Source organism: Sander vitreus, chromosome 15 (assembly GCF_031162955.1).
Source record: "Sander vitreus isolate 19-12246 chromosome 15, sanVit1, whole genome shotgun sequence".
Taxonomy (NCBI): domain Eukaryota; kingdom Metazoa; phylum Chordata; class Actinopteri; order Perciformes; family Percidae; genus Sander; species Sander vitreus.
The window spans coordinates 18,734,842-18,759,492 of NC_135869.1; the positions used below are offsets into that span (position 1 = coordinate 18,734,842).

The window sequence follows — 24,651 nt, forward strand, 5'->3', positions numbered from 1 at the left end:
GTAGGCCATCGGAATAAACGAGAGAGAAACTATTCCCTTTCCGAGGCCAATTATGAAATAAAAATGATGCATTCAGGGCTCTAACGTTTTGCGTTTTGGGACGGAAGGTAGACATTGCCTAGTCTATTTCGACAACGTTTCATTTCCAGGATTCTTCAGGTGCCGCCGGAAATTTCGCCGGATGTCCCTAATTTTTGGCCGGATGTCCATCACCTTCCGCTTTCTTTGTGTTGGCATTCTAAACTCCGGTCAATATATGAGGACTATGGTTAACTGCTCCTCAGATCTCTGCAGAGTAAATCGAGACCGCTAGCTAGACTATCTGTACAATCTTCTGATGCACAACTAAATAAACTTTTGAACGTACACATTCCACCAAAACAACTTCCTTCCTGAGGTTATTTTGCAGAGTCACCATTGCAAAATTCCAATAAACCAGAGCAGGTTTTTCTCCGATCCCGGAATGCTGTGTGGCCTAGCCAGACCCTCCTTCGCAGCGCTGTGGAGGTAGGTCTGGCAATGCTAGACTAGACTTTGCCTGACAAAAAAATAACCCATAACGATAATCTCTGACAAAGTTGCCAATGTAGAATCATGAGAGAGTACACAATTCAAGAGTCCCACTGTCACACACACTGAACTGCGCACACAGCGAGATGATGAACTGCGGCTGTCAGGCAGTTACGATGGCGTGCACACCTGCAGTGTACAAAAACAGGGTAACACAAAATGTACATGTATTACAATAAAAACATTTTTTTATTATGAATTGAATAAGGCTGCACGATATGAGGAAAATATCTGTTGCGATTATTTTGACTGATATATGATTTACGATATTGGAGGGAATGATCATTTTTGGATCATTATTCTCAAATATTGCGGCTCCCTGTGATTTGGATATTGCTCTAGTTCATATTGCGATTTCGATAAAATTGCAGCCATAGAACTGAATGCATGTGATATGAATCATTTAGTGACTATTTATATGGAAATAATTCACTTTGTTGGACAGTTTAAAGTTGTATTTTGGGAGGGTGGTCAAAAAAGCTAAGTTAGCGCCCTTAACTTTCTACATATTTATTTTGACTTGACAATTTTGCTTTTAGTAGTCAGTTAACATTGAGTAATTTTAAGCTGTTTAAGTTTTTAACAGCAGTCCCTCAATTTGTTGCTTATGGTGTAAATTTGAGGCACCAAATCACTCCGACTAAGGCATAATGGAGTAAAACGTTTGGGGAATAAAGACGTAGAGTTGTGCGATATATATTTAATTTGTACTAATGTACTGAATCTCAAACTGATTAATTCTCAAATTTAGAAACTGTACCATATGCCTTCTCACAAGAAGACTCTCAGTGCAGGTAAAATATTGATCAACTGTGATGGTATGCTGCATGATGTGTAAATTGTCTGACCTCCCTCTGTCCTAATTGACTACTATAGATGGGGATGTCAGGAGCTCCATTTGGCCAGCAGTACGGTCAGGCTGGGGTGCAGCAGATGGGGGCAGTGGGGGTCAACGCCCAACAACTCCAGAACAAGACAGCCCTTTCCAACAACCTGCCCCAATTCGCTGCTGAGCTGAAGGGAGCTGGAAGTGTGCCAAACATGGTGAGTGCCACTTGAATCTTTCCCAGTCCGTTTTTTTTGTTTTAGGTTAATTAGGGAAAACCTATTCTCTACATTAATCTGTATCCACAATATCAATGTGTTGCACATGGCAGCGAAACAAAGATAAATGTTAAACACAAATGTGCTGAAGGGCATTGGTACTATATATATATATATATATATATACTGCTGCTATACAATACACACTCCTAGTGTGCAAGTTCTATTTTCAAAATCTGTAAAAATGTTCTTAGACATATGCTGTTCTTTAGACTCACTATTACTTCACACGTTACCTCCTTTGCACACATGAGCACACAGTCTGCAACGATTAAAGTATCATGCATACTAGCTTCGCTCTTCGCTCCTAGCATTGCACTTTCATAAGGAGAGTTGTCATAGACATCTTTAAGAAACCTTGACATGCTACCATAAAGGACCCTTTGTTTCCCTTTTTACATTGTTAAGTATTGGAAACAAAGCAAATACATTGCACACAGTTTTTAACAGACCGCCACCTGGTAAATACAGATTTTAAAATATAAGGGTATATATAAATAATGAATAATGAGGTACTATAAAGCTCTGGGTGCCCACAGACAGCTATAATTTGTTACATTATTTCTGAATCATCGTCAGGACATCAGGAGAATCTAAACATTCAAGCGAATTTCTCGCTTGAGTTGAAATATTTCAACAAATACGCGAATGCCTGAGTCTAAAACCTTTTCTCCACCTGGCCACATAGTGAAAGCAGTAGTTGCAGATCTTCATCAGTGTCTACACTGGATCTGTTCAGCCGCAGCACTGATGTGTGCTCAGAAATACAATATGTAGTTAGAAAGAGTAAGGAAATCTGATTAAGATGTCTTATATGTGAGGCAACCTCTTGTTCACCCAGTAGAGCGTGCGCCCCATGTAGGCTAAGTCCTTGGCAGCAGCTGCAGGTTCGAATGCGACCCACGGACCCCTTTGCTGCATGTCGTCCCCCTCTCTCTCCTCTTTCCTGTCTTCAAGCTGTCCTGTCAATAAAGGCCCCAAAAATCTATAAAAAAAGATGTCTTATATGTGCTTTATAGGACAGTTTGATTAATTGTTACACGCATTGTAAATGTAGCCAGCGACGTCTCCACACAGCTGTTGCACCAAATGATAAAACAAACAAAACTAAACACAGGTAATTTGAGAGAGAGAGCGTTCCTATTGGCTGTTAGTGAAAGTTCTGTTAACCGTAGAGCTGCAGCTAATTCAAGCCTAAACTATTAGATAAGAGAGACTTTATTATAGGGCTGCTTGATAATGGAAAATAAATCATAATCACGATTATATTGGTCAATATTGAAATCACGATTATTTAACACGCTTACTAGAGGTGTGACGAGACACTTGGCTCACGAGATTGGGTTCACGAGAACGTACGAGTTTAAAGAAAACTTAAATGGCGAAATATGACTGAAAAAACTGTCTTTTATTCAATCGAAAGTCGCACAGTAAAAAAAAATTGTTAAAGGTTTTGCCACAAACCAGGCATGCAAACTCCTCACCCTTCGGCGAAATTCGCCTTTTTGAAACCAAAATGGGTCATCTACGTGATTTGTGCAGATCCGATGAGAAAATATTTGAGGGGGGGGGGGTCGACCACTGTTTTATAATGAACCAAAATTATTTTTACATCTCTCGTGTGTTCTGTGCTAATTAGGGCTGTCAGCATTAACGCGTTAATCGTGATGCGATTAAGGGCCGAGCCTAATGTGTTAATTTTTTTTAATCGTATTAATGGCATGCCGCCATTTATTAATTTATTTTCACTTCACTCGGCTTTGCGTAGTGCCTAACAGGCTACTATTTTGCCGTACTTCCTCGTAACACATCCTGCTGCTGCAGGAATAGCAACTGATATGCCTGTGCTTCTCTCTGATGCTCTGAAACAGACGTTACAGGCAACAGAAACATTGCTGCACGTGACGCTAGTTAACACTATACTCGACATCAGCTAACGTTAGCCTACCGCTAGCTAGTAGCTGGATTAAACACGGTTACAATGCTGACAGCTAACGCTAAATAGTGTAAAGTGTGACTGTATTTCACTGTAGAGGATTCCGACACCGGGATGTAACAATCTGCAGCTGCTGTTGTCGGAAAAACACAGACGTGTGTTCAATGAAAAGTTGTTGTTAAATGCCCATTTCCCATCTGGTGGTTGTTTTTGTCATTCAACAGCTATTTACTAGTGAATAAGTTATTGTTATAGTGATTACATTATTATTAAACATTTAATTTTGACGATATGGCCTTAGCAATAAACAAGCCATTCTTTTAATGTCGCCAACTGTTTAGTACCCTTCTTCTTTTTTTTTACTTTCTTAAAAAGTATCAGTTCAGGCACCGTTAAGGCACCGGTACCGTTTCAAAAGTACCGCTTTAGCACTGGTATCCAAACCAAACAATACCCAACCCTAATATTGACTCTAGATTCAAATGTGTGACCGGATTAAATATATAATAAACAAATACAAATCTTAAAATCAAGTTCATAAAGTCACTTTCTTTACATTGCTTGCTTTCCATTGTTAATATTTACTTAAAAACAGTTCTGAAATGCAAAATAATAGAATTTTAATCATGTGATAAAACATGCGATTAACTATAGAAATTCAACAATTAATCGCGATTAAGAAAATGTAATCGTTTGACAGCCCTAGTGCTAATGCTTCCTACGCCACCCCGAATAAGCACCAACGAAGAAACCCCGACCCCCTGTACGCGCGCACGCTCACACACAGACACGCTAGGAAACATGCACTGTAAAGTTCACGGCTCGATCCGAGACCTTATTATACATCCATGTCCCGAGACTCACTGACAACCAAACTAACGACAATATCCACTGCAGTTATCCACTAGTCAAGACACACTTTTATCATTATCAATGTACGACCGCAAACGGATAGCGTTACTGAAGTTATCATTGATAATTAACGTGATCATTTACTAATGTTAGCTAAGTTAACGTAAGTTAGCTGACAGTCTCCTCTCCAGCTTGTCATGACAAACGATGTATAACGTTTGTAATGTTATATCTAGTTAATTTACGTTAGCTTACGTTAAAGGGAAGCTATGCCGATTTTCCATCAGTGTTTGTGTCTTTGCACTGTGGGATGAACGGAGTTTGGCTTCCCCTCATTGCACTAAACGTTAACTAACTTACATGACAAACTACATAACGTTAATCTTATTGAAAATATGAGTACTGACAGTGTGCTTCAAATGCACCTTTTTCCATTCATATAGCAAACTATTTACCTTCATTTCAGGTCAAATCAGGCCTTAACAGCTGCAGTGAGAGCAGCTGGCTTCCTGCCTGGCTGAGGGTCTCCATCACTGGGTCGAGCCCAGAGGGCATTAGAGCTGCTCTTCGAAAAGCCCAGGAACATTAAATGTCCAAAATCAGTGTGCAAAGTTTTTCAAAAGGGGTGTTGGGGCGAGTTAGAAAATAATATATCTTGTTGTCCACCATTACAAGCTGTCTGTTTAACTTCAGACTGTGAGCTGGATTACCTTTACTCTTTTGCCCAACTAAAGTATATTTGTAATTTATTTTCACCATATGACCTGTCAGATATCATCTAGAAGAAACTATTTTAATTCAATATCTGTTAATTTATTTGATCTGCTGCACTTTGGATCAATAGACTGAGATTAAAAATGATGTCTGATGGATGTTAGGTTTAAGTGATGCTTTTGACTTAAGCTGCAGATCATCTTTGCTGTCTGTCTTATGCTGTCTCACAGAATGGTCTAATCACGTAAGAATGAAAGGCTTTCCTTCATAATGAGAATTTCATCCTTTGACACCTGTTGTGTACTTTTCAAAGAATGAATGCTTTAGGTCTTTGTTTCACAAAATCAATATTAAATGTACAGATTGGATGCTCTATATGTAATAAGTATTTATAAAGTTAAATGTCCAAATTTAGCATGCAAAGCTTGTCCTTTTGATGTAGGGAGAGTTAGAACAGAATACGTTAGTCCTCAGGCCTACCACTAATAAACAGAAAATAAAGTAGTTCATAAAGTAGTTCAACACAGGTAATCCCATTTAATTTCTTTTTATGACTCAAATGTATGCTATACAGAAATGTGTTTATGGTTAAATCGCTTACAAGAACACATTGTTTACAAGAGCACAGATTCTACATAGAGCCAGCCCCATCATTTAGCTCTCAAAGTGCACCAGATTAATGCGTAACTTTAAAATGTACAACATTTTCTTCAGGGGGAGCATACCCCCGGACCTTCCTAGAGGGCCGTATCTTCACCTTTTTTTTTTTTTTTTACCCCTGACCTGTTTGTATGCCTGCACAAACTCAGGGGCCATCCACACGGTAGGGCTGCACGATATTCTGTTTCATCGTCTACATCGCGATGTGCGATAGTCGCATCGCAGGACGTTGCAATGTTGACACTACAACTTCTTTGCTGCTTGATAAAAAAGTAAACGTTCACCGTTCTCCTTTTCCATGATTGTTACCGGCCGACCCTTCCCCTTTAAGACAGGTGGTCATGTGACGTAACATTAGTCCGACGGGGGAGGGGGGGTTGTTATAGGAAGTGAGGCTCTCCCGTGTGTAGAAAAGTACCATAAGCGGCAGCTGCCGCTGACACAGTGATGCACATGCTTTTCCATGGGTAGTGAAGCTACAGTAGTCAGTGTTTTATGTTCGCTGCAAAGACAAACTAAATCACCTGATTAATGAAACGTAATCACGACATCTCCCGACCATTTTTCACCGCAGAAAGCTGCTACCAGCCAGGCTAAAGCTAACATAGTTAGCCTAAAGTAACAAGGCGTCTGTCCCAACTAACGTTATGGTTCGGAGCTGCGATGCTGGAAACGTAACACTAATCTACAACAGCAGTCTGTTTCTGATATAACGTCATTTACACTGATTTAAGTGCTCTTGGATACACAGTTTGTTGCAAGAGTGTGACATGCAGGCTCTGCATGCACAGCAAACCAACAATCATGATCAATTTTAATCAGTTTATCAACAACCAAAGCAGGCCCTGCTAGTCGACCACAACCTGAAATTTAGAGGACGCAACATGCATGCATTATTAATATTCACTTTAGCCTGGATTGATATTAAATTAATACAATGGTGTCATGTCAGTAAACCAGTGTATTTCTTCCTAATTTCCCTCTCCAAAATCACTTCAGAAGAGTAGTCACAGCGCTTACTTGCTTTGGTTTTTGTAAAGCATTAAAGGTCAACAAAGACTGGTTCACATGAGAACATTTCCTTTTTCATTTTTATTTTCTTTGTAGATCCACTCCCCTACAAAATCACCCCAGTAGTTGAGAATGATTTAGTATTTCTAAATAGGGCTATTTATGTCCTCTTGTAAAAATTAGTCTTTTTATCATATCGCAATATATATCGCAGGGGGAAAAAATATCGCAATGTAAGTTTTTTCCAATATCGTGCAGGCCTATCACACGGAAACGCTTTTTGGTGTAAACGCACGTTTTGCATCGTTTTGGCCGATCGTCCAAAACGAATCCTGTAAACGCACTGCCTGAAGACGCACTTTTTTGAAACGTGGTCCCATGAAAAAATTCGAAAACGCCGCCCTTGCGTCTTTGTTTGGACGGCAAAGCCGCATACTTGCGTATCAGTTATGTCATCGCCGCACCCCTCGAACAATGACTGCCTTACCATGCCCTACATTCTGTCAGTCTGTCACCAAGAAATTCACTTCATCAAGGCAGGAATTGTCAGACCCTTCCATTTTTGAGAAAGTTAATATTTAGATTTTATAGATTTATCCTTGTTTGTCTACCAGTTCCCCCTCACTTTTAGTGGTTTCACTCACATTTTCTTTAACTTCTTGAGTTTTTCCATGTGAACGTCCCATCTTGCCTTCTCTTTCTTCTCTGGTGTCTTCATTTTAATGTCTTCCTTTTCTTATTCCACACATAAGCCCCTGGTATACATCAAGATATTCTCCCATTCGTTATATTTATTAGTTTCTTGTTTTGGTTTTATCTAAAACCTGAAAGTTTAAAGGAGGAGAATCTGATATTGTGATCTGTGCCTAACCTGCGTTTGTACCTCTTTTGTCGTCCCAGATGCAGCAGCAGGTAGCGTCGGTGGGCATGGTCCCTGGGGCTGGTGGTGTGTCAGCGGGCCCAACAGCCGACCCAGAGAAGCGCAAACTCATTCAGCAGCAGCTGGTCCTGTTGCTCCACGCACATAAGTGCCAGCGGCGGGAGCAGGCCAATGGGGAGGTGAGGGCCTGCACTCTGCCCCATTGCCGCACCATGAAGAACGTTCTCAACCACATGACCCACTGCCAGGCTGGCAAGTCCTGCCAGGGTAAGTGAAAATGATATGATGAAAAATTGAGCTTGAATCCAATTTCTCTTTTTTTTTTTGTTCTAGCTGACTCCTGTTTGAATGTGTTCACCTGTTCAAATTCATCTTAGCATTTCTGTGTCTGTGATGTTACAGGGTAATCTTTTGTCTATCATTCACTGTAAGAATCGAACGAGAATCTGATCGAGAAATTAACCTAGTTAGAATTTCAATAAAGTTGAGTTGACTGCACCATGTGTGTTGTGAGCAACCATAATCCGAGCCTGTGATGTGGGCACAATGCCAGTAGCTTTACATGCCACTGGAACAACTCGGTAGGGGTGCATGATATATTGACTCGATATTGTTATCGCAATATCACATTGCGCAATATTATATGCATTTTCCCATAACTTTTGTAATTTTACATATGTTTAAAAAATATCGAAATTAATATCGATATCGCAGTATTCATAATCAATATCGCAATATCACATTTTGTCAATATACAAAATATATTACAAAATATATACAACTCAGCAAAAGGTGTTGATGACGTGTAGTTGTTTTGAGTTCACCCAAGCTGCTAAATAGCTGTCGCCTTCAGCTCTTTGCATAATTGCTCGCCAATATTGTTCTTAGTAAGATTGTTTATTGATCAATATGTGGCTGACAACCAGTTAGGAAGTTTTGTGAAATTTGCTTCCCTAATATAACACAAAATAACCAAATTGCTTTATTGTCAGACAGACAGTGCAGGATGAGTTGTTATGATTAAACAGCTTGATTTTAAAAAACAAAAAACAAAAAAAAAAGATTCATGTTCTTGACTATGTTTAACTCTTTAATAAGGGGAGTATAATGCTTAAGGGCTTCTTAATCACTTATTAAGTTTCATTGTTTCACATAATGTAAAGCAGTGAACTCTTGTTGGCTCTTGTGTTTTATTGCTAAAATAGAGCCACTCTACTCTTTTGACCCGCTAAGCCCCAAATGCCCCAGTCACTGACAACATCAGCAAATACGAATTTAATCTTTTTTTAAACGGCTGTCATGATGGTTTTACTCCATTACCTGGCGGCAAGAAGCTTCCCTCTGACAGCTGTGATTAGTAAAATAGTCATCCAAGGTTGATGAACTTTGAACACTCATATTTATACATGCTTAAAGTAAATGCAAGGATGCATTTATGGTTTTACAACATGTGTAATCACTTTTACATAGCTGTTTGCACATTGTACTGTAGCAGTTGAGTTTTATTTTGACTGCATTTTATTTTACGTTGACATTGTGCTGATTTTGATCACTTTTTCTTGCCATTTTTAAAGTATATCTTTCTTGAGTCAACACCCATTTTACTTGTATTTCTTGTAGCGTTCTATGAATGCAGTGTCTGTTTTTAAATCCTAAACTTTAATTTACTGAATTACCACACCTCACTGTATGTCTTTGTTTCACTTTTATATCTCCCCAGTGGCTCACTGTGCATCATCCAGACAGATCATCTCCCACTGGAAGAACTGTACGCGGCACGACTGTCCGGTCTGCCTGCCTTTGAAGAATGCTAGTGACAAGAGGAACCAGCAACGTGAGTAACTCCAACAGCTCCCTTTTGCTCTTATTCATTAATAAATCCATGTAATAATGGGTTAAGTTAAAAGTTAATAGAGAACAATAATAAAGAATTTCTGATGGGTGCTAAAATATCAATTTGAAAAAAAGAAGAAGAAATAAAATCTTTGATACCTTGTAAACTTTTCAACAAGGCAGTTGTCCCTCAACAGCGAGCCTCAGCAAGTCAAGTGTGTGTGGTATAAAGTGCTGCCACCTGCAGGTTGTGTCTCCCTGCCAAAGCTCTGTACTGCTGCTAAATGTAAGAGCTTGAACAGTGAGAGGATTCCTCTAGTAAGGCTGGAGCTGTAATCTGACACCCAGGGGAGGGGCTCCATGGCTCTGCTATCACTGGGGGCAGGGTCTTAGGACTGCATGCGCTCTGATTGGTCAAAAGGCCCTATGACAGATTTAAATCCCCCCACAGAGGCAGCGTGCTCCCTGTCAGCAATCAACACAGCAGGGAGCAGTGCAGGGATTTTAGACGGAGGCCGGCTCAGGGAGACATTCTTTTGCTTAATTTTTTTGTGTGTACAATATTCAATGATGTTTCATGTTTAAAAAATGTATGAGATGACAATACAGAGAGTATATAGATACTGTTATATGTGTATATACTGTATATTATTTTTAAACATTCATATCTGTACATAGTAGTCAAATGTCTGTTTACCTTTACCAGCTTTGTTGTTGTTGTTTAAGCAATATGTCTATTTGTACATTGAGAGCAAACAACCAGTTAAATCCCTTGTATGTGTACACTTTTTAAATATCACTTTAAATGCTTTATTTAATGTTGCCAAACCACTTATTTGTTTCCTCCTCTTCTCCCTCCAGCCATGCTAAGTTCTCCTGGGGCTAGCCTGCAGAACGCCATCAGTACAGTGGGGCCTGGCCAGCCCAGTGCTACAGCCATCAACAGTGCTGCAACACACATCGACCCCAGCTCCATGCAGAGAGCCTATGCTGCCCTTGGCCTGCCCTATGGCAACCAGCCCCCTGCCCAGGTCCAGGGTCCCACCCAGCAAAACCCCCAAGGCCCCCAGCACCAGCAGCTGCGAAATCTGAACCCACTAGGTACGGGATAGATAGGACTTCACTGCCATTTTATAGGATTGTGTACAAATGAGAACAATACTATAAATCTGTTGCCAAGCCATTTTCTTGTAAACCCTTGTAAATAACGATGTGTGTTTATCAGGCACTAATCAGAACCAGTTAGCAGGAGGCATGGGTGTCCCCTCTTCAGACCAGGCTGGCATGCACTCCGACTCCTCTCTACCATCCACACTCAACAAGTGAGCATTCTCTTCCTTAATATGTCACACAAAACAAGGCCCTTGCTGATATGATGTTGTGTGATGTAGCTGCCATTTAATTCATATGCAGGTTAGCATAATGAGTTCTATGGTTTCTCATTATGTCGTGTTAACCAAATCACCATCCAGTGCACTTGCTTATATATGTTTTCGGTGTGGTTTGTTTGTCTGTCAGCAGGATTAAGGATAAACTACTAGCCCGATTTTTCATGAAACCTGGTGCAAGCTGATTTGAATAACGGGGGGGGGGTACACAATTTTTTTTTGACTTTTGTTAATGTTGGGAGATAAGGCGTTTGTACTGCATTCGTGTGAAAAATGTCAAAATTCATGCTGCATTAACATTGTGAGATAGGGCATGCCTTGGCTGAGGTCTGCGCTCTGAGTGCCTCTCTTGTTTTAAAATGTATCTTGGAGGACAAAAATATTGTATAACAATGTAAATTTACAAAATTATGTTTACATTGTATTATTAATGAAACCATGTATGGAATTAACAAAAATCATTATTTTGTAAGTAGCAGTTTCATGGACTCTCTCTGTCTTATAGTCAACTGATGCCAGATGGGTCAGTAGTGGGAGGTATGGGAAACCTGCCCACTGCCACCCCTCTCTCTTCTTCGGGGGTAAGGAAGGCCTGGCATGAACACGTCACTCAGGACCTGCGCACCCACCTAGTGCATAAACTGTAAGTCCAAAAATGAAACCGATGTATTATACAGTACATACTCAAGTTTTGTCATAGGAAAACAGAATAGAACTTTGTGATCCAGGTTGTTGGTGAGTTTCTGAGTTTCTCTGCTATCTCTCTTCAGTGTACAAGCCATATTCCCCACCCCAGACCCTGCAGCACTGAAGGACCGGCGAATGGAGAACTTGGTGGCGTATGCACGCAAGGTTGAGGGAGACATGTACGAGTCAGCTAACAGCAGGGTAACTAATATAATACACTTTTTTCTATTATCACACCATTACAACCTGAGTGATGACAGTCTTTGTTAAACTTCTTTAAATCCTAAGGCCTTTCTCTGGTCACTATGAGAGCAGAGAATATTGACCAAAACCAAGAAAATGTATTCTTTTAAAAATGTCTTGTTTGTTTTTTCTCATTTTCTCACTAGGATGAGTATTACCACTTTCTGGCAGAGAAAATCTACAAAATCCAGAAGGAATTGGAGGAGAAGAGGCGCTCACGGCTTCAGAAACAGCCTGGCATGGTGGGCACAGCTGGGCCTCAGCAAAGTGGAATGGCTCAGCCCAACGCCATGGGCCCAGGACAGGCCGTCCGATCTCCCAGTTAGTAGCCAAACTCTCTACACTCTGGGTGACAAAATACTAAAGGGGAAAGACACTTTAGGGTTTTGAATATTGGCTTAATCTAACTATTCTGCAGTTCTCAGTTAATACAAGCACAAAGCATTTCTGTAACTCATAGCAACTTATAAATGAACACTGTTTATCCTGTCTTCTCTCAGATGGACCTGTGCCGATGCCCAACATGCCAAATCAGATTATGAACCGTATGCAGGTGCCCCAAGGTATGTGTTCGTTCTTTGCTTTCTTAGCAGTGGTTTTTCCGGAGAAAAGCACTTCATATGTCCTTTTTGGACATATTCTTCTTAGTTCGTAAGTTTGCCAATGTATTGATGTTCAAATGTTACACGGACATGTTGTGATTATTTTAACAGTAAAGTGAGTTTTAAGTTTCCTGCGCTCACCTGATTGTTTAACCAGTTAAAGCTGAATACATTTGTTAGAGCTCTGATATCAAACTGAGCTGGTACGGCGCCTCTGCCAGCCCAGTAGGACATGGAATATTAAATTACAACAACTCCCAAGTATAATAAACATGTATATAATTGTGTGTGTGTGTGTGTATCTGTTCCCACAGGAATCAATCAGTTTAACCCAATGGCGATGCAGAATGCGCAGATGTCTCAGGCACCCATGGGAGCACGTGCTCCCTCCCCCATGAACCATCCACAGCAGATGAACATGAGCTCCGTCCCAGCGGTTAGAGCTTTCCCCTCTGTCTCCCTGCTTTATTTCTTTCTCTCATCTCTCTTTTATCTCTCTCTGGGTCTGTCAGTTCCTCGGTTAAACTTGCTCTTCTTGGAACCATTTTCCAGTTTTTGTCACCATGGCTTATTTTGTTCCCAGTTCTTCAGTTTGTTAATTTTTCTCAGTCATTCTTTGCCTCTTGACTGTGGAATGCTCCACACTTTCTGACCATTTCTTAGTCTGTTACCATTTTGACGCATCTATATGGAATTTGCTTTGGTCCTGATCCATTTATTAACCAGTAGGGCTGCATCTATCGATTATTTTAGTAATTGAGTATTCTACCGATTATTCCATCGAGTAATCCCATAAGACATACTTTTGTTTTATTGAAGAGCAATAATAAATATACAATATAGTGGTTTCATTTTTAGAAAGAGCAACATTGTTATTGCTTATATTGCATACATTAATATTATCTGTCAAAAAACTAAACCTATTCTGGTGCATTCAAGTTTACATTAATTCAAGTTAAAACATCCTCAAAGTAAGGTATACATTAGAATTATAATACATAAGCATGGCCTTGAAGTTGTGCAACTTAACTTAAGTTCTATTGTGGTTATGTTAAGCTAGTTCAATTTTTCAATACACTGTTCAGAGTTTTTATTTTTTGCAGCTTTTTTTAGCTTCCGTGCGGAACACAGTGAGCGGTACAACGTTAGTTATTTATATATTTAGTTAGAATTATTCAAGTTACTCGAGGAATCGTTTAAGTCCTATTAACCAGTCACCTGGATTTCAATAACTAATCTGTAATTAAACCATGGCAGAGCCTAAAGCCTGGTTTACAGCTATTTAATGTTTCTCCCTGGCTTTAGATCTGTTGCCATGCTGTGTTTTAATTCAGCACACAGACCACAGGGCTTGTAAAGGATTATTGTAGTGGTAGCATGCATGTATGCTGCATTGTATTCACTTTATTTTACTTGGAAGACATTGAACACTAGAGGCCTGCTGCAATAATGATTTTGTCTGTTTTATTTCTCTCCTCTTTTTCAGATGGGTATGTCCCCGTCAAGGATGCCTCAGACTCAAGGAATGATGGGTAGTCATGCTAATAACATGGTAGCTCAGCCAGCCAATCAGGGCCAGTTCCTGCCACAGGGCCAGTTCACTGGAGCAATGAATTTGAATGTAGGCTTGGGCCAGCCCATATCACAGGCTGCTGTCACACAGGTGAGGAGACTTGTGCTGTGTTGTATGCTCCTAGCGCTTTTAGTGCTCCTTGCATTTTTCTGTCTGCCAAATGAGTGTCAGCATGTTGGCTGCTGTATGAAGCTTTGTGTTGTATGTATGTATGTATGTATGTGTGTGTGTTGTATTTGTATTGGTATGCTAACTGTCCATCCCTTTGTTCCAGCAACCACAGAACTCTAACCTCCCTCTGAATGCACTGGGATCCCTTGGCACCCAGCTGCCCTGTGGCCCTGCAGTCCAGCCCACCCTTGGTGCCACCCCTCCAACTAATGCCTCTGCCAGCCTGCAGCAGCAGCAGCAGCAGCACCATGCTTCTGCACAGGCCCAGGTGCCACCGCGGCCCTCTACTCCCGCCTCCACGGGTGGGCCCTCCTCCACCCCAACTCACATACCCAGTAGCCTCCCTGGCCCCTCCTCAGCCATGGGCACACCTGACCCCTCCCAGCCGCTCACCCCCCTGCAGGCGCAGACAGAACCCCCCAGCCAGATGCAGCAGCCCACCTCAGTGCAGGCACAGCACCCCAGCACACCGGTGAGATACTGGTTCTTACTGAAAACTAACTATAGCCCTTGTATTAGTTTGCCAGCTCCTGTTAAAGCTGTTCTTTTGACCAAACTAATTTTAAAGAAATGTCAAGATTTTGTTTAGAGAGGATCACTGTGGATCAATGTATCTTCCTCCTTTCCTCAAAGTTGTCCCAGGCAGCAGCGAGTATAGATAACAGAGTGTCAACCCCAGCCTCTGTGGCTGAGCTGAGCTCCCAGCAGGCCTTGCCGAGCAGCACTGAAGCCAAACCTGAAGTCACAGAGGAAGACGATGACTGCAACTCTGGAAAGAAGCAGCCAGATATAAAAATAGAGGTACGTTCTTGATTTATAAAGTAATTTATTAACTGAAATTATGGCTACTATAGGCCTTACCAGAAGCCATTTACTGTTTGATCCTGTTATTGCAAACTCAGTCCACCACAGCCAACCACTTCTGCTCAAATTCCATGTCCAAAAAAAGTAACTATTACTTGTGGGAGTGGCTCCCAAAGGTGAAGAAGAACAAGTAAAACAATTAAATACTTGATTGTTTCAAGGGCTGCACGATTAATCTAATCACAATCGCGATGTCACACTGCGATTACATAACCGCAAGAATTGTGCAATTTAAGTAAACAAAAAGGTGTGCGTGACACAGTCTCCACGTTGTAACACCCTTCACTATACCGACAGTATTGACAACATATGAAGCCACTGTGTCTTAAGAAGCATGTTTTTTATTGTTTACTATTAATTCACTTTACATCGTCTTTGCTATCTCTTTCTCCTCTTGCTTTTGTCTCACTCACTTACCGCACTTGCCTTTCTCACTCTCACTAATGCCTTATTTATGGTTCCGCACTGAATCTCTGTGAATCTGCCCTCTGAATTACGCTACCCCATGGATGTATTAAGCGCTACCCTCGAAACAACGTCCACAAAAGATGGTCTGTCAGTCTGTTTAGGCAGTAGTGTGTTTGTCGTGTATGGTCACGTGAGTATCAGAAGTGTAGAGGGTTTCAGAGCATGCAGACTTTAAGAAGGGGTTGTACAGATTATATTTTGTAACTTAATCACTAGTTATTATATTACACCCATCGTAAATGCCATTGTTTATAAGGGCATACAAAATGTATTATTCTAATGAGAATTTGTATCTTTCTCATTTATTGTTCTATTTATTTCATTTGTACTGTTGAGCAAAGCAAAAAATTCTATTTTGGAAAGAGTTTTTTGTTAGTTAATTTTGCAAAATATTGTTATATAAAAAAAGTTTTTGGGATTGTTTTTTCATTTTCTTGTTTTCTTCTCCTTATGCTCGTTTAACTTTGTATGCTCAAGTTAAGAAATACACATTTCAAAATGTTGTTTTTTTTGTGCATTTTCCTTGATAATCTAGCAAGTAGACGCATGATACTATTAGACGCAAGGTTACACTTTACTTGAAGGTATCTACGTAAGAGTGACATGACACTGTCAAACATTATAAACAAGTCATAAACGTTTATGACATAACGCTTCTGTCATTAAGTGTCATTCGGTTTTTGTCATGACAAGTTAGGGTTAGGGTTCATGTGACATGACAGTGTCATGTGTTCATGACAGTGTCATGTCACTCTTATGTAGATACCTTCAAGTAAAGTGTTACTGCAATTGCAGTATTGTAAATCGCAATTGTAATATGACTTTTTATCCAAATCGTGCAGCCTTAATTGTTGCTTGATTCAGCACCATAGACTAGCTGGTTAACCCTGGTTGTGTTCATATAGCAGGATGATGAAACCAAACCCCCGCTGGTGAAGAAGGAGGAGCCAGATGCAGCAGAGCCAAAGCAGGAACCGATGGAAACTGAGGAAAAGAAGCCGGAGATAAAGGCAGAACCCAAAGAAGAGGAGGAAAGTGGGGCCAACGGCACATCAAGCACCTCCACCACTCAGAACCGCAAAAAAAGTAAGAACACAGATCTCTTTGTATATATTAAGTGTGTAAAAAGTATTGTGGTTTTATATTTTGTGATACAAAAATTTGAAGATGTGTCATATGTATCACAATTTCAAGTAAATGTATACTATTGCACATATTCATTTCAGCTCATGTTGCAGTGAAATCCATTAAACAAGACAAAGATGATATGCAGGGCTTAAAGTATTCCGGCACCGTGCCGGATCTCCGGCGTGCGGCCCGAGGGGGGAAAAAAACAATATTGGGAACTTTCATGCTGTTTATTATTTTCGAGTCTATTGATTTCACCTACCAATCATATGAGAGTAACGCAGCTCTAACGCAGGGCTTAAGTATTTGGGCCTGGTGCCCGATTTCTGGCGTATGACTATTTTAGAAAAATTAATTAATTAAAAAGTCCACATGGGATTTGTTTTTGATGCGCTGGGTTTAACCAATCATCGAACTTCCACCTACCAATGAAACGAGTTCTAGGGTCGTTGGGTGAGTCTTTGCTGAAGAGCGAGAGTGTGTTGTAGTCTCCGCGGTAACTTGGAGCATTTAGACACAGCTTTAGTTGAGAAAGGAGTTAAAAACAAATGGTGCTGGGCATGAATAGAGGACATGAGGAAAAGGGTGGAGACGGGAAGCCGTTTAGCACTTGGTGCCTCAAACTGAGGGAGCCGGGTGCTTCTACAGCGCATGTTCAAGGAAGATACTGTACGGCAGCAGCGGTAAGAAAGTGCTTGCTAGTCACAAAGCTTCGGTCCGCGCACTCTGTCATACGAGTACGTTACCGGCAACGACGACCACCGCTGCGACTGCACCTTCACTGACCGACCGCGTTTAAGTGATACAAATGTGTGTGTGCAAGTTCATAGCGGAACACGATTTGTCATTAACAATGGCCACTGTGTAAAAGCGATCTGAAGCCCAAACTGCCTTGACAAAGCTGTCTGTTTGGAATCAGCATGGCAGTTATTTAAACATAACGGCCTTGCCCTAGAGTTTAGTCTAGCTATATGAAAAGCTATACAATGCAAAGTTTTTAATAAATGTACATGAAGCAACTAATATCAACATGGACAAAATCATGAATGTACTAATTCACTTTTTTGATGATGACCTGGCCAAAGTAACAACACATCTAGAAAGTTTTGTTTTCACAATGATTCATTGTAGGATTATGATATTAGTGTGTGTGTGTGGGGGGGGGGGGGGGGGTTGATGATTTCTTATAACATTATTATTGTTTGTCCAGTTTTCAAGCCAGAGGAGCTGAGACAAGCCCTAATGCCGACACTTGAGGCCCTCTACAGGCAAGACCCAGAGTCACTGCCATTCAGACAACCTGTAGACCCTATGCTACTAGGCATCCCTGTGAGTGTCCACAATACACGCCATACCTTAATTTCAATATTAAAGACCCACAGAAAGAACTGTTAAGCATGATTTACTCATTCCTGCAAATGTATCTCTCCTGCTGCACAGGACTACTTTGACATTGTGAAGAATCCTATTGACTTATCCACCATCAAGCGCAAGCTGGATACAGGTCAATACCAGGAGCCTTGGCAGTATGTTGAAGATGTGTGGCTCATGTTCAACAATGCCTGGTTGTACAACCGTAAAACATCCCGTGTCTACAAGTACTGCACCAAACTGGCAGAAGTGTTTGAAGCGGAGATTGATCCCGTCATGCAGGGCCTGGGCTACTGCTGCGGCAGGAAGGTGAGACAACATGAAATGGGAATTTACATGAAAAACTGTACTTTTAACTATATTTATCTCATCACTTCACATTATCTTTACCTGTATGTTGTTGATTAACTTCAATGCCAACTTCAGTTTGTAACTGACAAGGCTTGTTAATATGCTTCTCTGATGTTTTCACAGTATGAGTTCTCACCCCAGACGCTGTGTTGCTATGGCAAACAGTTGTGTACCATTTCCAGGGACGGCACCTACTACAGCTACCAGAACAGGTAAAATTGTATGACGACTCTGCTGAGGGGTAGAGAGGGGTTGTAAAGATTAGGCGTGCAGCTTAATCTTCAAAGATAATACATGGCCAAAGATGCATTACATACACCCATACCAGTCAACAAAGCTGTAAGTAACTTATTCACATGACTTTTCCTCTTTGAAGGGGTGTCACAGACACCACTATAAGTTGTATATTGTGGCCAAGCAGAATGTGCATTATCTGGCCCTGTCTCGTCCTTATCGCTGTTGTGCCCGAGAACCAGCACCAAAGCTCCCCCTGGTGTGCAGAATCTGCTTCTGCACCTCTATCATTCCAATGCAACGCCATTCAATTAATACAGATCCTTGCCACTACATGCTGTGAGGTTTACCAACTTAGGATTCAAGACGTGCAGCAAAAAGTCAGTTTTTATGAGACTTTAATGGATTCCTTATATTGTACAAGAAGTTCTGAGCAAGGTGTTATCATTTGACAAAACTTGATCTAAATTCCTAAAGTATTAGAACTGAAATACCCTTGACTTCAATAAAATTAATTTAGTCACGTAATTAAACAGTTTTTTTTATAAGACCTGCACATTTGTATTTGCATCACTCATTCTGTCTCCATCAGCATAACATTCCTTTATCCGCTCATAATGCATGTTGCTTATGTTATAAATGATTGTATTTTTTTCCCGTATTCCAGCATGCAGTTGGATGGTGTCATGTCGACATACAGTAGTTAGAAAATGTATTTCTTTCTTCAAGTTCATTTACCATTATTAACCTTTTAGCATGTTTACCCCATTTCTGTTCCAGTTTGAATGAGAGTGGCTTAATCATGACCATTTCATCTGTCACTAACATGTACCTCTGCCTGTGTGTGTGTATGTGTCCCTCCGTCTGTCCGCTGCCCATGCTCCGTCCTCGGTTGTTGCCGTGTGCTCCGTTTACTCTGCATTCTGCCACCTGTACGCCGGTTTGCCTGTGCTGCTACTGTGTGTGCTGGCTGCAGTTCACCCAAATATGGCCTTATTGCCGACAGGTATCACTTCTGTGAGAAGTGCTTCAACGAGATCCAGGGCAACAGTGTGACCCTGGGGGACGACCCGGCACAGCCACAGACGTAAGTTACCAGGCCCGGTTGGCTGAACACCACCTGATGATCATCTTGCGAGATTATCAGGCTGTTTTCTCTCGACTTTATTCTGTGGAAAGGAGTTTCAATCACAGGAGCCAATATGAACTCGGTTGTCTCTTTATCTCTTTTTTGTGCAGCATGATATCAAAAGAGCAGTTTGAAAAGAAGAAAAATGACATGTTGGACCCTGAACCGTGAGTACTGTCTGGACAGTGACTTCAGTTTGACTGTCATTTATGTTATGGCAGTGATTCTTCCTTAGCACTTTTCGCGATGAAAGCACAAAAAAAGCAAATAATTGTCCTTGCCAGGTTTGTTGAATGTAAAGACTGTGGACGAAAGATGCATCAGATCTGCGTGCTGCACTACGATGTCATTTGGCCATCAGGGTAAGTCTCGCTATGGCTGTTGGACATCCAGCCATTTAAGCATACTTAACAGGAATCTTATTTGCAGAGTATAGAACTCATACTTCTTAATAGGAATTTGTATTTGCTGGCTTTACTGTATGTTGACTCTAAACTGTAGTTTGATCTTTCTTCTTCTAGCTTTATCTGTGACAACTGTCTGAAGAAGTCTGGCAAAACAAGAAAGGAGAACAAGTTTTCAGCCAGAAGTGAGTTGCATTTAATAGTAAAACATTTCATTCGATTTTAATTTTCCATTTTATTTGATCACAAAAGTCAATGTTTATACATTGAATTGATATTAAAAGCATTTTGTTTTTGTGTTTGTGCTGGTCTTTGTAAAGGGTTGCAGTCGACCAGGTTGGGGACGTACATCGAAGACCGAGTGAATAAGTACTTGAAAAGGCAGAACCACCCAGAGGCTGGTGAGGTGTTTGTGCGAGTGGTGGCCAGCTCTGACAAAAATGTGGAGATTAAGCCTGGCATGAAGTCTAGGTAAGGTTCTCACCTGCTGATAAAGTGTGCCTCTCCTTATTTGCTAAAACATTTGTTCAATGTGGAATAAGATCGTAGTTTTCATTGTGTGTACTTTCTAAATGTAAGCCCAGCTGGAATCTACACCGCCTACCACTTAAGAACTTTTTCTCATTTTAGAAACAAACCAGGAGAGAAGTTGGGGATTATTTAAGTGCGGGGGGGTAGTGACATGCAACAAAGGTTGCTTCAACTGGGGACATTGTGATGATATAATCAGCATCTTAAACACCTAGGCCACCAGTACACCCCCACACATTGACTCTTTTCATTGATGGATTTAAATGTGTTCAATAAAGACTTGCAAATACAGCACAGTTGTCCATATATTATAAAAATATAGTGTGCAAAGTGAGCAAACATGCATGAAAGACCTGACCATGGAAAATATCCCTTCCCCTGTCCTCAAATTTATTTAGCAAATTCTCAAGTCCTAAAAAAAAAAAACTATCTTTACTTATGCTTCTTTGTTTTCACAGGTTTGTGGACTCAGGGGAGATGGTGGAGACCTTTCCTTACAGAACCAAAGCACTTTTTGCATTTGAGGAAATAGATGGGGTTGACGTTTGTTTCTTCGGCATGCATGTCCAGGAGTACGGCTCAGAGTGTCCCTTTCCAAATACCAGGTAAACTACAGGAAAAAATAAGAATGATGCATGCATTTTGTCTCCGTTTATTTTGGTATTTTGTTTCTCTTGCTCTTTGATTAAATTCACCATATTTGCTTTGCAGACGGGTTTACATATCATACCTCGACAGCATTCACTTCTTCAGACCCCGTGTGCTAAGGACTGCAGTGTACCATGAGATCTTAATAGGCTACCTGGAGTATGTGAAGAAACTGGGGTGGGTTAAGAGTAACTTTACATGGTGTAGTGTTTTGCACAATTTCAACTAATGCCCTATGTATCATTCCTGCAAGTGGCTGACAACTCTTGTTGCCCTCAGGTATGTGATGGGTCACATCTGGGCCTGCCCACCCAGCGAAGGAGATGACTACATTTTTCACTGCCACCCTCCTGACCAGAAGATCCCCAAGCCCAAGAGGCTCCAAGAGTGGTACAGAAAGATGCTGGATAAGGCTTTTGCTGAGAGGATCCTACACGATTACAAGGTCAGAAAATGATCGCCACGTTATCTCTTTGTGACTACAGTGGGATGTTCTGTCTCTCAAGATTTTAATATATGTTAACAATTTCGCCACCAGTTATAACTGTACAGTATAGTATGTACGTCTGGGTGTCTGTCTGTCTGTCGGTCTGTTTTTGTCTGTGACTAAGTGTCAGTGATTAGGTGTCAGTCAGATGCCATACCATATTACTTTATAGATTTTATGAGCCTACTCTGGAGTAGGCTGAACATTTTACAATGATTATCACATTATTTTGGTTTAATATTATGTATATAATATTATCTTGATCATTCTGGTTAACTAGTGGTGGCGTGAGATAATAATTTAGTGTATTTGTTTACTGTCACTTGATATAATCACATTGCAACAGGATTTTGGTGGCTAATGGGACGAACTGGAAAATGTAACGTATTTAAATTAAAGTTGACTAGACATAGCGATATTGACTGTGTTAAGTATTTATGTCTTGAGCCCTTTTCTTAGCCAGAGTATTTGTATGCTTTGCATCATCCTTTCTGACAAGACAAATGGTTATCAGCATGTCACTGTGTCCAGTCCAGATGTGTGGAGTATAGGGGGGCTCCCCCTTGTGTTTGGTATAGATTATTGCAAAAAAGTATGAGAACAAAAACTACACTTCTAAGTCAGCCTATAGTTAAATTATTTAGGCTCATCTTTACAGTTTTGTTACTCTTGACTTTGAATGAAGTGTATTTTACGATGATAAAATGTTTATTTAAATGGAGTCTGGTGGGTTTGGCGATGGTGATTTTGGGGATGTTTCTTGTTGAACAAAAAGGATCTTACTCTTTAACAAAAAATGTCTACCTCTGTAGGGATCCTTTCCATAATGTTGTCAGACATCACAATGTGCAACAGAGAAAATGTGAATGTTTGGATTTTAATACGCTAGCACGTGGCTGATGACTTGGCCTGTGTATTGCTTCTTGTAGCTTTCTCCAGAACCATTGTACCCCAAAATTATTTAGAGACGGACCCCAAAGCACTTAATATGTAACCCCACTTTATACTACTAACTTACTGTGTACTTCTACATCAGAGGAAAACATTGTACTACTACATTTACCTAAAAGAGAAATGTTACTGGTTACATTGCAGATTCAGATTTTATTCACAAAATATCACAATAAAAAAATGGAGTAATCAGACTCATGGTAGTGCGCTATGTGCCACCCATCCAGCCCGTTACAACACCCAAATAGCAAAAACCTGTGAGAGGGGTGGAAGAAAAGGTAGAAGGCAATTCAAAGAGTTTTTGTTTTAACTACATTTCATTGCCGTCTTTTTCGTCAATGGTATTGCATGTTGATATTGCCACAGTCAGTGTTTATTGACAGGGTGCTGTCTTGTCTCATCATTATTATCGTTGATGAATTTAAAGGTCCCATGACATGCTGCTTTTTGGATGCTTTTCTATAGGCCTTAGTGGTCCCCTAATACTGTATCTGAAGTCTCTTTCCCGAAATTCAGCCTTGGTGCAGAATTACAGCCACTAGAGCCAGTCCCACAATGAGCTTTCCTTAGGATGTGCCATTTCTGTGTCTGTAGCTATTGAGGAGGAGAGAGGGGGGGCAAGGTGGAGGGTGGGGATGTGGCCTTGACCAACTGCCACTTTGCTCGTTTGAAAGCCATGATGTCTCTCTCTCATGGGTGGGCCAAATTCTCTGGGCGGGCAAAGCAGAGAAAGGGGAGGTAACCCTGCTCCTTATGACCTCATAAGGAGCAAGATTCCAGATTGGCCCATCAGAGCTTTCATTTTCTCAAAGGCAGAGCAGGATACCCAGGGACTCAGTTTACACCTATCACCATTTCTAGCCACTGGGGGGCCATAGGCAGGCTGGGGGAACTCATATTAATGTTAAAAAACCTCATAAAGTGAAATGTTCATGCCATGGGACCTTTAACACTTCAGCAGAAGTAGTCATTTCCAAACAGGCTTAGTGGCTTGACGGTTATAAAGTAATGTTAAAGTATGGATTTAAATAGCGGAGGTATTTTGTCAGCGCTAATGTTATTAGTGTTATATGTTAAGCACACTTGCACAACCTAGTCTAAGTGGGACAAAGGAAGACGGCTCTCTTTCCCCGATCAGCTCTAAGATTACGTTATCTTCTGCCTTCTGCTTAGAAGTGATGAATTTACAGCTCACAGCACCTGTCTGGATTTTCTTTGATATGTAGTGTCGGCAATAAATGCCTTTTTAGTGAGTTTCCTGTTAGCCAAAGGCTCTGAGTGAATTTAAGCTGGGCTTTTATTGTGAAGGGTAAAGACAGAAGATCCAGCATTATGGAAGATCCAGATTTTATATATATATATATATATATATATATATATATATATATATATATATATATATATATATATATATATATATATGACTCGACTTATCATGAAACTTGCCATCATTCTTTTTAAGAGCTGTATTACTACCTTGCCTGATGGAAGTTTTGTGTGTCTGTGTTCAGGACATTTTCAAGCAGGCAACAGAAGACCGTCTAACCAGTGCCAATGAGCTGCCGTACTTTGAGGGTGACTTTTGGCCTAATGTACTGGAGGAGAGCATCAAGGAGCTAGAGCAGGAGGAGGAAGAGAGGAAGAAGGAGGAGAACACGGCCTCCACTGAGACGACAGAGGTGAGTTCTTGTTATGCCAAAATCAACAGCCTGATGCTCAGGCCTCTGTTTCACCCTAGATTTTATCATCCTCAAGTCCTCATTATATTAAAGCTTTCAGCAGTCATTCAGGCATCGTATAACCACTCAGCTTAATTGCATAACCTCATCTTGTCTGTTGTGCAGTCTTTCTAAAAAATCAT

General features: G+C 40.7%; 1 protein-coding gene across 7 annotated transcripts in view; it reads left to right on the top strand.

Annotated features, from left to right (window-relative positions):
- The window catches only part of crebbpb (CREB binding lysine acetyltransferase b), a 49,771-nt gene that overhangs the window by 20,840 nt on the left and 4,280 nt on the right, over nucleotides 1-24,651 (top strand). Inside the window, exons 3-28 of one of the 7 annotated variants that reach the window (XM_078270487.1) lie at nucleotides 1,447-1,614; nucleotides 7,748-7,994; nucleotides 9,448-9,561; nucleotides 10,422-10,661; nucleotides 10,786-10,882; nucleotides 11,454-11,591; nucleotides 11,719-11,836; nucleotides 12,025-12,199; nucleotides 12,379-12,441; nucleotides 12,795-12,916; nucleotides 13,967-14,143; nucleotides 14,328-14,696; nucleotides 14,858-15,025; nucleotides 16,462-16,642; nucleotides 17,895-18,013; nucleotides 18,125-18,364; nucleotides 18,530-18,618; nucleotides 19,617-19,727; nucleotides 19,880-19,936; nucleotides 20,054-20,131; nucleotides 20,291-20,358; nucleotides 20,482-20,644; nucleotides 21,163-21,309; nucleotides 21,416-21,529; nucleotides 21,632-21,797; nucleotides 24,302-24,469. In XM_078270487.1, the coding sequence (XP_078126613.1) occupies nucleotides 1,447-1,614; nucleotides 7,748-7,994; nucleotides 9,448-9,561; nucleotides 10,422-10,661; nucleotides 10,786-10,882; nucleotides 11,454-11,591; nucleotides 11,719-11,836; nucleotides 12,025-12,199; nucleotides 12,379-12,441; nucleotides 12,795-12,916; nucleotides 13,967-14,143; nucleotides 14,328-14,696; nucleotides 14,858-15,025; nucleotides 16,462-16,642; nucleotides 17,895-18,013; nucleotides 18,125-18,364; nucleotides 18,530-18,618; nucleotides 19,617-19,727; nucleotides 19,880-19,936; nucleotides 20,054-20,131; nucleotides 20,291-20,358; nucleotides 20,482-20,644; nucleotides 21,163-21,309; nucleotides 21,416-21,529; nucleotides 21,632-21,797; nucleotides 24,302-24,469 (3,897 nt within the window). The remainder of the gene's footprint in view (nucleotides 1-1,446; nucleotides 1,615-7,747; nucleotides 7,995-9,447; nucleotides 9,562-10,421; nucleotides 10,662-10,785; nucleotides 10,883-11,453; nucleotides 11,592-11,718; nucleotides 11,837-12,024; nucleotides 12,200-12,378; nucleotides 12,442-12,794; nucleotides 12,917-13,966; nucleotides 14,144-14,327; nucleotides 14,697-14,857; nucleotides 15,026-16,461; nucleotides 16,643-17,894; nucleotides 18,014-18,124; nucleotides 18,365-18,529; nucleotides 18,619-19,616; nucleotides 19,728-19,879; nucleotides 19,937-20,053; nucleotides 20,132-20,290; nucleotides 20,359-20,481; nucleotides 20,645-21,162; nucleotides 21,310-21,415; nucleotides 21,530-21,631; nucleotides 21,798-24,301; nucleotides 24,470-24,651) is intronic. The other 6 variants (XM_078270489.1, XM_078270490.1, XM_078270492.1 and 3 more) reach the window with 6 other exon arrangements.